Source organism: Leishmania braziliensis, assembly GCF_000002845.2.
Source record: "Leishmania braziliensis MHOM/BR/75/M2904 contig, possible fusion of chromosomes 20 and 34".
NCBI classification, from domain to species: Eukaryota; Euglenozoa; class Kinetoplastea; order Trypanosomatida; family Trypanosomatidae; genus Leishmania; species Leishmania braziliensis.
The window spans coordinates 1,101,391-1,115,710 of NC_017947.1; the positions used below are offsets into that span (position 1 = coordinate 1,101,391).

Here is a 14,320-nt window from a genome sequence, read left to right on the forward strand (position 1 = left end):
CACAACAACCCCTTTGAACAGGTGAAAGTTGGATGGACAGAGAGACGGGAACACACCGACAGACACATATTTGGGTTTTCGAGAAGAGGGAGTAGAGTGCCCAGAAGTGGATCTAAGCTGGACTTTTCGACGCGGCGGCAACACAGAAGCACCTCACCTCTTCTCTTGTGACACACACACACACACACACACAAAGAAAGACAGAGAGAACGTATCGCGCGACAAGCATTTTCTCCCGTGATGTGCTACACCAGCCTTGGCTTATATTCTTTGGGTGAAGGTGGGTCACTTCGCGAACGCCCATCTTGTCCGAAAGGAGGCAAGGGTGTGATCCTCAAGCCTTGTCGTGCGTCACGTTCCTCACATACCACAGGCCCGTATACGAAGAGCCGAGGCTTATTGTTGCCTTTTTTGCAGTTCGGCGCTGCAGTCTCGGCAATGCAGCAGCAAAGCCGTGCATTGAGGTCAAGGACAGGTCTATGGGTGCGGACACACTGAAGAGCGAGGCTCTTCCATTTTTTTTCCTCCTCTCGCTGTGCTCACCGTCCAGCGTAAAGCAGAAGCCGGAAAACCGGTACAGGGAAGTTTGTTTAACGAGCACGCTACTAAAGTGTTGGACGTGAGATACATGCAAGAAAACACACCAAACAACTGCATATGTGCAGCCGAACACTCTCACTACAGAGTTTAACCGCTATTGCATTTTCTAGCTTCAGTATTTGCTCTTCGTTACCGCCAGTCCCTACAAGCTCCTCGGTACTGCTCAGATTGTACAGTATCCTGCGAAGCTGTTCCTGACATACACTTCTCTTTTGTGTTTCTACTTGTCTTTATCATCCTCTCTGCTACTCCTTTCATATCATTGTGTATCTAGGCGCCTGCTGATAGTCAGCCTCTCATTGGGTGGCATTCCAGGGCCCAGTGCCCCACTCCACGGGTAGACCGCGAGCCTGCAGCCTGCCCTCGGGTACCATTTTGCGGGGACTTGTGGTGCCGGCGGGCAGACCTGGGCGGCCGTTGGGGGGTAGGGACGTGCGACCATGAGGACATTCGTATGCGCTCACTAGGAATTGCGTCGACGATTCAACGCGTGCACGCGTCCGCCTACTGGCGGTCTGCTTTGGCGGCGGAGCGCTGATGTCGGGCGTAGGCCTGGACGTGGCCTGTGGTGTGCGCCGCGGAGTGGCGGTGGGGATGAGCGGCGACCGCTACCTGAGCGCGGAAGGGAGCAGGTCAGCGCGTTGGTGGCGGTGTGCCGGCGGGAGTGAGGGCGACACCCGGCAGCGCTCCCCGCTCGCGCCTCACCGGGGCCCAGCCCCACGCCCTCCAAAGCGTTCGCGATGGGTAGCCTCGGGATGGCACGCTGCGACCGCGCCCCGGGCGTCGACAGAGCGCGCCCCGTGAGTGTCAAGGCGCTCCCGGTGCACGGCACGAGAGCGCCGCCGAGCATTTGCACACGGATGCTGACTCCGCGCCCTACCGCCCGGCGACGCGTACCCGAAGTCGGTGCAGGCCACTCGTGCGAGCGCTCCCGCGACGGCTGCGCGGCCACGCGGGAGGCAGGGCCCGCGATGGGCCAAGATAGGAGCCGTGTGTGTGGAGGGCGCACGCGCGTTGGACTCAGTTGATGGCGGTGCTGGGGGGGGAGGTGGGGGTTGAACGTCGACGCGGACCATACTCGCGGAGCCATGGATTTGCTGGACGAACGTGTTGCCTGCGTTTGCCTCCGCACGAGGAGGTCGACGATGGCCGCGCCTCCGTGCGGAGCTCCGCGGGGCTCTGCCCACGGCCCCCTCCTGTCGCCTGCAGTCAAGGATGGCATACGAGCCACACTGGAGCCCGTCCCCCGGTGGGGGGAGGAGGGGGGGGCGTCGTGGTGCTGGGCGGCGCCCTCGCAAAGGGAGCTCGCCGCTCTTGCTGCATGGGACGGTGGGGGCCACGGGCCCTTAACGGTGCCAGCGCGTGGTGGGACAGTGCGGGACAGAGAGGCAGCGCGTCAGGCGCGGGCGCGGTGCGTGGCCCGCTGGGCGCGTGGCTCTCGATTCGCCGATAGGTTGGCACTTTCCAGACGAGCAGGAGGCAGCCGTAGGGCGACCGAGGCACGGGTGTACGCGCATGGCGGCGGGCTTGCTCGTGGCAGAGCGCCGCGTTCCAGGAAAGCGTGGCTGCGTTGCCGCACGCTTTATGGTGGCTGTTGCTGCGCGGCGCTTCCTGGTCAGTGGGCGTGCGGAGGGTGCGCGGTGCACGGCCGGCGTGTGATTTGTGCCTTTCGTGCGGTGGCCGAGAGCGCCCCCCCTTCTCTTCCCTTTTTGTTTTTGGTTGGGCTCACTTCAGTGGAGGCGTCTTCGTGCCTCTCTCTCCTGCGCGCGAGAGCCCTGTGCTATTCCGCGTTGGGGTCGCTCTGTTGTGGCCGTTAGGTCCGTGTGCGTGTGTGTGTGTGTGCGGGAATGTCGACTGGAATACAGGGGGCATGGTCGTGGGCGCTGCTCTCCCTCTCTGTGCACTTTTTTCCTTGGCGATGACGCCGCCTGGGACAGCCTGGTGGCAAAGAAAGCGAGGATGAGCGCTGTCACCTCACGGCGGGCATGACGGCATCGCCTTGAACCGGACGTTGCTGTTGAGATGCTCCGTGTGTGGTGCGGGCGAGGACACCCCGCCTGCGTGGGCCGCCGTGGGCGCCATCCTGTGCACGGCCCTCTCTCGAGCACCGCGGCACTTCCGCCCTACTCTCCGCACCTGTGTGTGCCATCTCCTGGAAGGGTGTGACGAGACGAGCGTGTGGCAGAGCAGAAAGCCGCCTCCGAACCCACACCGAGCCGAGCGACAGAGCGGCAGCCGGGTCCAAGAGGGAGTGGCGCTGCAGGTGCTTTGTGCTGCGCAAGCTGTGCCTCACCCGCTCTCTCCTTCCATTTCTTCGTCTCTCTATCCGCACACACCGCGTCTCCCCCGCCTCTCTGCGCCTGCACCCCCCCCCCCCCACTCCTCGCATTCCACCGCCGACGTACTCGATCCATGTGATGCCGCCCACGGCCAGTGGGTCACTGGTGCCTGCCTCCCGCTCTCCCTCTGCACGCGTGGCAGGAAAGGTCTCCTGCTGCGTGCTTTTCTTTGCGGTGGACCTGTTTTCCACCTCGTGCGCGAAGCTGGTCTCGAGGTACGGGGGACTGGTACACCGCACCTGACGTTGGCGGGCACCGCCACGACAACACCCAGGGAGTTCCTTGGAGTCCACACCCACGGCAGGTCTTTGATGCAGAACCGCCCAGGCAGAGGTGGAGCAGAGCGCAAGCGCCAGCTACGCAGTGCGAGCTGATGGTATCCGTTCGGCTACGTGCACTACCAAAGCGGCGTGAGAGTGTCTGAGTAAAGAGGTGCTGCGGCCACCGTCTTCTGTGCGTGCGTGTGCGTCTTGCATGATGACAAAGTGCTCACTACTTCTACTAGCGTCCGATGTGCCGCTGACGATCACCGTTTGAACTTCATCTTTCGCTCCGAGCTGAGGGCGCTCTTGTGTGTGCGGCTCTTGGCCTGGTGCCCAGCGCCACCGTGCGACGTCCCCCCAACCGCTGCTCATACGTCGTTGCCCATCGTATGGTGGTGATTTTTGTGGACGGAGATGCGGCGTGGGTGCCGCTGCTGCTGCTGCGCCACTGGTGCGCTCTAACAACCCCTCATCGCGGTGCTGGAATGGAAGCCTGTGGTCGTGGTGGCTTCTGCTGCTGGCGACCGCGCCGGGCTGCCAGCCCGCTCTCTCTCTCTCTCCTTCCCTTGTGTGCGTGTTCCCGTGTGCGCCGCGTGATGTCATTCAGGTATGCTCCTTTGTCGTAGCGCCTCGGCGCTGTGCCGACAAACATACCACACACCATCCCAATGCTTAATTTGCTTCCGCTGAGGGCGCCGTTCGGGGATACTGTTGGAAAGCGACGGCGCGCGTGCCCTGTGCTGTGCTGCGCACACCGAGGAACGGCGACTGTGGTGAGCACCGCACCTGCTGGCAGGGGGCAAGTGGGCCTCGAGTGAGACAAGCGACATCAGGATAAGCGACGCCATCTGTTTTCTGTGGGGAGCCATGCAGCACTGCGCACGCGTCGTGCCGTGGTGCGCTCATGCTGCCAGCGCTGCTGCTGCAGTATTGGCCTGTCCACTGTGCAGATGCCACGCGGACGCCCACGTCTGCAGTAGCAGCCGGAGTAACTGCTGCAATGGGAGCAGGGTATGGCAGGGGGTGTGCCTCTTTGCAGGGATGCATCACCCCAGGCGGTCTACTCGCTTTTTCAGCGTTTCTTCTCTGTTTTTTCCACTGTGATCTTCTCGTCGTTATGTGTACAACCGAAGGTAATGCAAACTCTCTATGTTCTGGTGTAAACTAGCTGTTACAATTTGGGGACGTCGATCAGCGGCCAAGCGGATTTAAACCTCCTCGAGCAGAGGTGTTTGCTTGCATGGAGTCCCCTTCCGTGTATGGTGTGGGCGATGCGACTATAGTGCTCATGAGATCTGATGACTGGATTGGGGGTATGGGGAAACAAAGACGGCAGATAATGTCTGAGGTGAGGGCTGTGTGCCACATTTCGCCCCCCCGCGAGAGATCGGTGGATAAAGAGGCCGAAAATGAAGCACTGCATTGTGACTCTTCCATCCATGTCAGCACAAACAAGTTTCAAGTCCACATGATGCATCGCAGGCGCCTGTACAGACAATATGCGATGGACCTGTCTCTTTGGTCCGACACGCACTCGTACTATCAACTCATGATGTGGTGCCATGATCATCATGTCTTCGTGCATCCTACAGTGGAAATTGCTCGACAACGCAGCGCGTTTCGAGAGCATGTTTTCCTGGTTAGGGATGATGTGGAAGCTTTCACTCCTCTCCTGGCGATTCCAGAAGACTTGGTCATCGGCTTCAAGGATGCTAACACAGAGTCGAGTGACCCAGCTGCGGGAAGGGACGACCGCAACAATCTGTATGATGCGAAGCGCGAGGCGGAGTTCCATAAGGTGAATACCGGCGACCACAGTGATGCTGACATCTGTCAGTTCTTCTTTGCCTCACTCGGAATGATTGTTTCAGATCTCATTACGGCGAAGAGCAGTCCTTTAACGGATCCTCGACACTTGTTCGCAGAACTCCTGAGTAAAGTGTCGACACTGCAAAACGCGCCATACTTTGATGACAATGTGGTCTTCGACTCGAACGAAACCTCTCTCGCTGATGTGCTGCTGCAGATGATCCGCAACTACATCCATGGTGGCCCGCTTGTGAACAAGGTACCCTTGGATGAGCTACGCTGGGCTGTCAGTGTCTCCCTGTCGCACTCCACGCCGCTCTCCATCGGGACTGTTCGGTCAATAGGCATTGTCCCGTTGGTCCACCTATTTCCACACGGCGGGACGGCGACGAATGCATACGTTGTCGCACGAACGTCCCGTGACAAGTCTGCTGAAAAGATGGCCACCTTCTTCAAATGCAAGTTTGGGTATGATTTCCAGGAACAGGCAAACGGCAGGTGGATCTATGTTGTCCCAGATCGGCCACTGAAGGCGGGGGAGGCGATTAGCTTGCAGGCCATGGCGCCAGTGTGCGAAAAGGATAGCGAGGCCGAACAGATGTGGCGACTGTCGTGCGGGACCGTGCCGGAGTCGTACATGATGAGTGGGGAAGCCTCTGCTCGGCAGGAGGCTGCAACAAGGTTCATTGTTCAGCAAGGCGAGGCTCTTTGGAAGGCATCGAAGGCGAAACGGTCGCTGTAGGAGCTGTGCTGAGAGGATCGTGCGTTGGCGTCGATCCTCACGACAAAATTTCGCTTGCCCTTGTCTCCTTTTTTTTTACGCCTTACTGGGAGTCACGCCGGCGGCGAAAGTGCCTCTGCTAACCGCATTAAGAACACAGCACACAATGGTACTGTATGCAAAACCGAGGTAGTGTCGCATGGATGTCTTTCGTCTACTTTACCCATTTAGTACCCATAGTGTGTGTGTATGTGTGGTGTATTTTTTCCTGTCATCCACTCTCTCTCTCTTTATGGAGTGCTCCCCATTGCAGCCGTGGGGAGCGAAGAGACTTTGCGCCACCCTTGATATGCCTTGAACGGCTTGGCCTTTGGCAGCAGCGAAATACGTACACACCCACCTATGCGCACGATCTGTGCTGAGGTGCCAGGCACTTCACCTTTCCTCTAACGCCTTCCAACATCCTGCTCCTCTCTTCCTCACTGCTTCACTCATCATACATATCCCTTTGCTTGTTGTGGCGATCACCTTTTGACGCCTCAAGGTTCGGAGGAGCGGTTAGCCGCGTTAATCTACTTGGGCGAGTGATAGCAACGCTGTACGGCGTCTCAGACAAAAGTCGAGTGGAAGCACAAAAAGGGGGCAACCAGTAATAGAACAGATATCCACGCCCTCGTAGACGTGCGGGCCTCCACGGCGCTACTCACTCGGAGCACGTGCGCACTCTTGCTCCGAGACGCAGACAAAAACACCCATACACACTCAGGTACGCCGTACCTCCCGCTCTCCCTCCGACGCGTGCTCAGCCTTTTGCTGTTGTTGTACAGCTAGAGCGCAGAGTCGTGTCTTCTCTAGTGTGTCCGCGGACATTTCTCTACCCCTGCTGCCCCCTTCCTGTGCTTCGTGCGAGTTTCTCCTCTATTCTTTCTTCACTTAATTTCACGTTCAATGAGTCGTAGTCGGCACAGCGAGCGACGAGAGAGTCGCCACGAGCGGCGGAAGGAGAGTCGCTACAGTGTAAAGAAGCACAAACATCACAGCAGCAGCGGCAGCAGCTCTCGCCATCGTCATGCTGTCAGTATCGAAAAGCTCCCAGTGCCGCGCGACTTTCACTGCCATATTTGCGGCAAGACGCACTGGACGGTGCACTGTGATCGATTGCAGCGACATCCACAGAACTACCCGCTAATGCACGCCGAGCGGGGGTGCCACCAGTGCGGTCAGCAGGGTCACTCAGTTTCGCAGTGTCGCATCAAAAAATACCTGTGTCGTGACTGTGGTGGTATGCACGACACTCGCGACTGCGTTTTTGCTCACATTGGTGAGGACTGGTACGAGTTCTTTGATCTCAAGACTCGCCATGTGTACTACGCCAACTCTGATGAGTCTCAGGTTCAATGGAACCCGCCAACACACGAACTTGACACTGTCTACTGGTACTGCAGCCGGTGCCAAGTAATGATCTCCACCAAGTTCCGTGAGTGTCTTCTGTGTCACTCCATCCGCCCCGAGTCGAAACAGCAGGAGATGCTCACAACGGACTCTGACTCGGAAAGTAGCAGCTCCAGTGGTAGCAGCAGCACCGATACCAGTGGTAGCAGCTCCAGGAGTAGCACCTCCAGGAGTAACAGCAGCTCCGATCGTAGCAGCGATGCTGATGATGACGAGCAAAACAACTCTGGAAAACCTCGCAATGCCGGTCTTTAGACGCATAACAGTAATCGACCCAGGCGCGCGGCTTCTGCGCTACCTTGTGGCTCGTGACAAGGGTGCTTTTACGGCAAGCAAGGAAAAGAGGATCCGAGGTCGCTGTGCACGCTTGGAGTGGGGGGGGAGACGCCCACTACGTACCTTTCCCTCTGCCGTTTTTCTTTTGTCCCCGCTTCACCCTCTTTCCCCTTCTGTCTGTGTTGGCGCTTTGGTCATCTTCCATTTTCTCTTTCTCTGCGTTGGTGTGTTGGCTTTGTTGTGTGTGTGTGTTTTTTTTTGTTATCTTTTCATCTTCACGATTAACCAAATGCGGGTGTGGCGGCAGAGCGGGAGAGAGGAAAAGAGGAGGAGGAGGCGGAGCCGAATGAATAAACGGCCAAGACGAAAATAAGAGTACTAAAAAGAGACAAAAGAGGGCGTGCGCTTGTTGTTGTTGTTGTTCTCCATCTCTCTCTCGGGTATCATGGCGCTCATCAGTTGACATCTACTCCTTCTCCCTACCCTTCTCGCTCGCTCTCTCTTTCTCTAGAGAGACACCCTCATCTACAACTGAAAAAAAAAAAAAATTACCCGAAGCAACGCAAATGCTGCTCTCGCTGTACTTTCCTCGTTCAGCTCACGATACACTTTGACAGTTGCATGTCCTCTGCTCGTCAACGGTTCCCACTTTCTGTTCTCAGCATTGCGCCTTGAAGCTGTTTTCTTTGCCACAGGATAAGCTTCACCCCCCACCCCTACTAACTACGCTGCTAATAGGTTGAGTGTCTGCCTCTCTTTCTTTCCGCCGTCGTTTTGGCCAGTGGAGAAACTGCGGGTATGGTCTTCTTCGAGGAGGACAGGACAAGTTTTGTGTTTATACAAACAACATCCAAAAAGTCTCTCTCTCTGTGTGTCATTGTGCTACACGTTTTATTCCCTGGTCCCTCACTTCCTTTTTTTTTTTGGTTTCTCTCTCCTCTTCTTCCACGAACATCAGACCCAACTCAGCCCATCCCACCTCTTCGCCCGCTTTCCCATAGTTTTAGGGCAACGCTTGATTCTGGACGCTGTGGCGTGGCGGCGGTGCACGCATCAGCTAAGCCCAAGAATGATGGGGCTTATGCCGAGAGGCCTCACTACACACCGGCCTTCGGTCGGGGTGCTACCGTACCGCACACCACCGCTCTCAGGTCTCTACCGAATGCGATACATCCCTCCCCCAGAAGTCGGCACCCTATCTGATCATCCCCGTAGCCAGTGTAATAGTGAGGAGGCTGATGACGGTGTATCTGGCCCAATCGCTGCTTGCGGTCCCACCACGGATCTGCTAGCACGAGCTGATACGAGCTCCGCTGCCGCGCGCCATGTGGAAGTTCATACGCAGCTCCTCCGCGCGTCCTCGCTGATGACTGGTGACGTTGATTTGTTTTCGCTGTACTCCGTGTGCGAGGTGGAGCCCGTGCCGTGCAAGCACTGCACCTTACAAACGCAGACGACTCTTAACACGTGCTCGTACCGGCTCCGTCAGTCTTATGCGCTACAGAAAAGAGACTCCGATCCATTACTGCATGGACTCGTGAAAGAGTCAGAGACTTGCGAAGGAGTTCCCGCTCGATTGGAAGCCGGAACTTCTCCATTTATTCGCAGCTTGCAGCAGGGCTGGTATGTCTTTTTCTTCCCAATAAGCGAATGTGGACGCCTGAAGGACAATTTACTGGTCTATGTTGGCGACGCATTGATTCCTGGCGACGTGGCAGAATGGAACCTGGCCAACGATGGTTGTCTAATACCACTCAAAACGGCAGCGACGGCGGCAGCACTGCCTGGCACAGTGCGCAAGCCTCCTGGGTGCACTACAACGGCGCCAGCATCGAAGTCGAGCTCCAAAACCCAGCAGCGTTGGAAGTCCCTCTTTTACTACGTGGTTAGCCCTGTTCCCGTTCACTGGGGTACGAGAGAGTCGACAGATGTGCACTTGACTATCTCGTGGCGGAGCACCCCAGCCGTATATCCAGTACATCGTCCGAAGAAAAAACACTTAACGCTTCTATACTCTTACTACTGCTCGCCGCGGGCACCAGACATCTTTACGTGCAAGGCGCAGTTTCCCAGCGACACCCGACTACGACTGGTGAGCAGCCCGAACTGCGACACCAAGGTACAGCTGCGCAGTGATGTGACAGAGCACAGCGCGAATGTGCGCGTGGAAACTATGGACGGCAAGCCGCTAGAGCTACACCGACACACGCGCGACTACACCTTCGTACTGCAATTTTTTTTTGGGAGCGACCTAGGCATTCTGGAGGACACCAGCATCTTTGCAGCTGCGGTGGTGGCGACTGTGTTTCTGCTCCTTCTGTGGCTCCTTCTCACAAAGGATCTCGTCTTGTAACGCGACTCTATAAAGGCATCTGTGTGTGTCTGTTTCCCTGAGTCCGCGTCTGCGGTGTATTCCTTCCATTCACTTCGCCTTACTAGGTGTCTTTGTTCTGTTCAGCACCCAGCGAACAAACAGCCCTTCCTTCTCCCCCCTCTATCCCAGAGGATCCTCTCTGCCTCTCTGGCGATCACAGAGAAACAGGCAGGCCCTTTCTCAGTATGAAAAGTCCTTGTACTTCCCCAAACCCCTTGTGAGCGGAAAGATAAGGCAAAAAGCCGCGCCTTTGCCTATGGACGCTACTGACAACAGCGTCACTGGCGCATCCGCGATCCTCTTGGTGACAGTCGCCCAGTACACCCATGCATTGTTCTCGGACCCTTTTTCTGTGCATCTCTCTCTCTCTCCGTTGAAGGGGGACGCCTGCCTGCGTGGCGCCATCACATGTACAGCACGCACGCGCACGCTTCCTGTGCGGAGGCCAGGCAGCCCTCCTTCGCCCTGCCAGATGCCGAACCGCGTGTGGCGGTGACAGGGGGTGTCATGCCCCTACGACGGAGGGAAGTCCGAGCGATGTATCGCTTCTGATGTGGTCGCTCAGGCCCCTGGATGGCGCCGTGTCGGGGCAGCCTGCCCCCTGTGAGCACGCTTGGACCGCCCGTCTGATGGGCAGCGTGTCGGCCGGCATAGTGAGGGCGGCGGTGAGAGGCGACCTGCGGAGTGGGGATGGGGTTGGCGCCATGGGCCGTGCTCCGATGGCTGAGTCGGCGCATTGCTGTACCGCGTGTCTCCGCGGCTGCTTCTTCGCGGCGGGTGATGGGCCTGTGACGGGCTGGGCGGCGGCGGCGGCGGCGATGGCGGGGGTCGAGTGGTGCGTGACCTGATTCTCTTGGGCCAAAAGAGTGCATATGTGAAAGTCAGAGACAGCTCTCGACCCAACGATCATTGTGATACCTCTTGGTTTTACTGCTCCGACGGCGACTGCGCATTTGCCTTTATGAGTGAACGCTTCTCTACTTCCCGTTCTCTTCTTCTTCATAAAACGTGCGCAGGAGTAGAGGCGCCCACACACAAAAGATGAGCTCAGAGTTTTTAGGTTTGCCCGCTACAGAGGATGAGTCGGATTCACGCGTGTCAGGGTACTTCCGCGAGGGATTAGAGAAAGAGTTACGTGATGGCTTCCGCAAACAGCAGCAGCGAGTCAACAAGGATCGCCAGGTGGAGCAGCTGGCACTCGCCAAAGGTTTGGGCGAGGAGGCTGTCACGTCTCTGAAAGAGGGCTCCTATATCCCGCATAAGGTACTACCACCCCTCAAGCCAGAGGAGAAGAGATTCTTTGAGCGCATCGACTTCAGGAAGTGGCATCAACATACTGACCAGAAGCTGGAAGATGCTGCCGATCTTCTTCTACCGATGGTTGGCGAGTGCTCTGCGGCGCAGCAACCTATACAGGTTCAGGAGCATCAAACAGCTACAGGGACGGACGTCGAGGATCCTAACAATACATCCCTCTCCACCACTCCCTCGTCGTTAGTAGCACTCAAGGCGGACTCTGGGGAAGATGCCCAGTGCTTTCTACGGAAGCTGCGCTTCACATCACGGGCCACGGCCTCTTTGTGCGATGCCCGTGCTGAGGTGGAGGACAACATCCAAGCAGTAGAGGAGGCGTTGTTACAGCAAAGCGCGCCGCTTTCGTTTTCGGAGCTGCTTGATACAGCAGCCTCTCTGCTGGCCGCGATGGAGCGTGGTAAGCTCACGGAAAACCTCGAGGTGCCGCGCGGTGTGGAGGTGAGGACGGAGAGCGACGAACGCATGCCGAGAACCCCTGTGGACTCTGCGGAAACGCTGTTGCCGGCAAGCAGCCCAACAACCCGTCTGCTGCACGGCGCAGTGGAGGTGGAGGAGTACGCTCGCCAGCATCTTCTACCCAAAGCGTACCAGGTAGTCGCCGTCGCCCACACCGCGGAGTGGATACTGCAGTACACGATGGTCTACTTGCGCACGACCATGGCAGTGAATAAAGACGAGGCGTTCACTCGCTTGACTCTGTTGGCGCGCTGTGTGCGGCTGCTCGGCGGCATAGAAAACTTTTCCTCCGTCCTCCTCTCCCTGGAAACCAAGTGCGAGGAGTACGCAGGCGTTGTTGCACTGAAGGACACGGCAGAATGTCACCTCGAAACACTTCTGGACGAGGTGGAGAGTGCGCTAGACGCCGTTTTGCGTGCCCCCTTTCCGTCTCGTCGCACACGTCTTCTACAGGTTGAGCGAGGGGTCTCGAAGCAGCTGCACCGTGCTCTGCTTCTGCTCAACGAAATAGACCATAGCTGGACGCCTCATGTGCACTTTCACTGGGCGTGGAAGGTTCAGCTGCTCACCACGTCATTTCATCGTATACACGGGCCTATTTCACAGAAGTACATGCAATGCAGCATGGGTTTTATCGACAACTCTCTCTACGAGAAGGTGGCCGACACACGAATTACCGGTCGCTACATGGGTGCCTCGCCGATTCAGCCCAAAGTGCCGCGCGCGCAGCAGGTGGAGTACGAAAAAATCTCGGAGGGCCTCACGCTTCAGCAAATTGGTATGTCAGTCAAAGGTTTGGCTAGTCTTATAGTTGGCAAGCAGCTATGCATGGGGGCGCGCTACATTCTTCGCCAGTCGACGAAGGACTTCGACTCCGTATGGGGCTTTCGCATGGACGAAGTCAACACTTCGACGACGGAAGAGGAGCTTTGCGAAACGGTAACGAAGATGGCAGCACATGCCAAGCAGCAGTTCACTGCCCGGATGAGTCGCAAAAAAATGCCTCCCTCCTCGACTTTTCTCACCGCAATGTAGACAGCTACAGCCATTCTCACGTTCGCCGATGTGTGTGAGAGAAAACCCTCTCGTGTGTGGTAAGCAGAGGTAGCATACTGAGGAGTATGAAGATGGCCGAGGTCGCTATGAGGGCACGACGCTAGTGTCTACGTACCCTTGTGTTGCTGAGCTACTGTACTGTACGTAGCCGGCTACACCACTGGATTCAAAGGTAGCCGCGTTTTTCTTTTTTTGGGTTTCTCTCTCTTATTGAGTCTTTTATGCAGCTGGTGGTCTGCACTATGTTGTTTTCCCACTGTGTGTCACTGTACTCACGGATGTACACTATATTAACTCTCTCTTTTTTCCTTTCTGTACGGCGATCTCTCCCAACATCGGAGTGCTCAGGTCCCTGCGTGGCGCCATCACGTGTCCAGCACGCACGCGCACGCTTCCTGTGCGGAGGCCAGGCAGCCCTCCTTCGCCCTGCCAGATGCCGAACCGCGTGTGGCGGTGACAGGGGGTGTCATGCCCCTACGACGGAGGGAAGTCCGAGCGATGTATCGCTGCTGATGTGGTCGCTCAGGCCCCTGGATGGCGCCGTGTCGGGGCAGCCTGCCCCCTGTGAGCACGCTTGGACCGCCCGTCTGATGGGCAGCGTGTCAGGACAGCTGGAGCATACTTCACTCGACCCTTATTGCCCAACGGCGGGAAGACTGCAGCACCCGAGGTATGCACCCGGTGCCGGCCAGCATGACGGCGACGGCGGTGAGATCGCCTGTAAAGCGAGGAGTGGTGCGAGTTTGAGGCCGGGGCTGTGCTCAGGTGTCTCAATCTGGTGCACTACTGCACTGCATGTCTCCATCGCTTCTTCGCTGCAGGCGATGGGCCTGTGACAGGCTGGGCGGCGAGGGGGGTTCGAGTGATGCTGGCGTTCATGTTGTATAATAGAGAACGGACGCACTGAAAGCTCTTTCTCTTGTTGCACTTATGGAGGCAAAGGTGAGGTGATTTGTACCCCACATGGAAAGTGGCAAAGCAGACTCCTTGCTCATGTGCCTTCTCTGCTTACGCCATGTCTTGCCATGGTTGTCGTCAAAGGAGGTGTAGTTGCACACTCTCTCTATTCAGGGCGACGGACAAAAAGCGAAGACGCACCAGAGCTCAGGAGAGGAAATAAAGAGGTCTGCACTCGTCACTCCCTGAAGAACAGAACGGAGGCACTTAAAATTACGCAAGTAGCCGGTGTACAGGATTTTGTAGAAGATGGCGGATTCGTGATGTTACTGGCAGCAAGCAAAGCTCATCACGCCTTACATTCCTGAACGGTACTCGCTGCGCTCATGAACCCTCGCGACCACCCTACTTCGCAGTCTCACTGAGTACAGCGGACGCAAAGTTGTCAGCGGGGGTGCCACATAGAAATCTGCGCCCCGCTGCATGTACCACTCTCTCCTTCAATGACCAATTTTCTTCTCCGCACAACACCCACTGGATCAAATCACCGCAGCACCGCCTTACCCATACACATACAAGCGTGAGCCTGTGTTTATCTTCTCCAAAGACCCAGACCACGCGCGTTAGCGCTTGCAGGGGTCGCTGGAGGTTACCGCGCACGTGCGCTTCGGGTCTCTCACAGCTCCAACATAGAAAAGAAGAAGGGGTACAACCTTAACAAACACTTACCCGTTTACTACTTGCGCGCTTACCTTTTCCTGGT

General features: G+C 57.1%; 4 protein-coding genes and 1 non-coding gene across 5 annotated transcripts; all 5 read left to right on the top strand.

Annotated features, from left to right (window-relative positions):
* The first annotated feature begins 3,413 nt into the window (after positions 1 to 3,413).
* LBRM_20_1_snoRNA2 lies at positions 3,414 to 3,503 on the top strand. Its single transcript, XR_001182246.1, has one exon. It is a non-coding gene (small nucleolar RNA).
* A 1,038-nt stretch (positions 3,504 to 4,541) lies between these two features.
* LBRM_20_2710 (conserved hypothetical protein) lies at positions 4,542 to 5,753 on the top strand (the record flags this gene model as incomplete). Its single annotated transcript, XM_001564502.1, has 1 exon — positions 4,542 to 5,753. One exon carries the CDS (start codon positions 4,542 to 4,544, stop codon positions 5,751 to 5,753), a length of 1,212 nt encoding a protein of 403 aa, XP_001564552.1.
* Positions 5,754 to 6,680: 927 nt separating this feature from the next.
* Positions 6,681 to 7,439, top strand: LBRM_20_2720 (conserved hypothetical protein; the record flags this gene model as incomplete). The annotated part of the gene is made up of 1 exon (XM_001564503.2): positions 6,681 to 7,439. The coding sequence occupies one exon, from the start codon at positions 6,681 to 6,683 to the stop codon at positions 7,437 to 7,439; it is 759 nt and encodes a 252-aa protein (XP_001564553.1).
* A 1,093-nt stretch (positions 7,440 to 8,532) lies between these two features.
* On the top strand, positions 8,533 to 9,813 carry LBRM_20_2730 (conserved hypothetical protein; the record flags this gene model as incomplete). Its single annotated transcript, XM_001564504.2, has 1 exon — positions 8,533 to 9,813. The coding sequence occupies one exon, from the start codon at positions 8,533 to 8,535 to the stop codon at positions 9,811 to 9,813; it is 1,281 nt and encodes a 426-aa protein (XP_001564554.2).
* Positions 9,814 to 10,875: 1,062 nt separating this feature from the next.
* On the top strand, positions 10,876 to 12,639 carry LBRM_20_2740 (conserved hypothetical protein; the record flags this gene model as incomplete). Its single annotated transcript, XM_001564505.1, has 1 exon — positions 10,876 to 12,639. One exon carries the CDS (start codon positions 10,876 to 10,878, stop codon positions 12,637 to 12,639), a length of 1,764 nt encoding a protein of 587 aa, XP_001564555.1.
* Between the last annotated feature and the right edge of the window lie 1,681 nt (positions 12,640 to 14,320).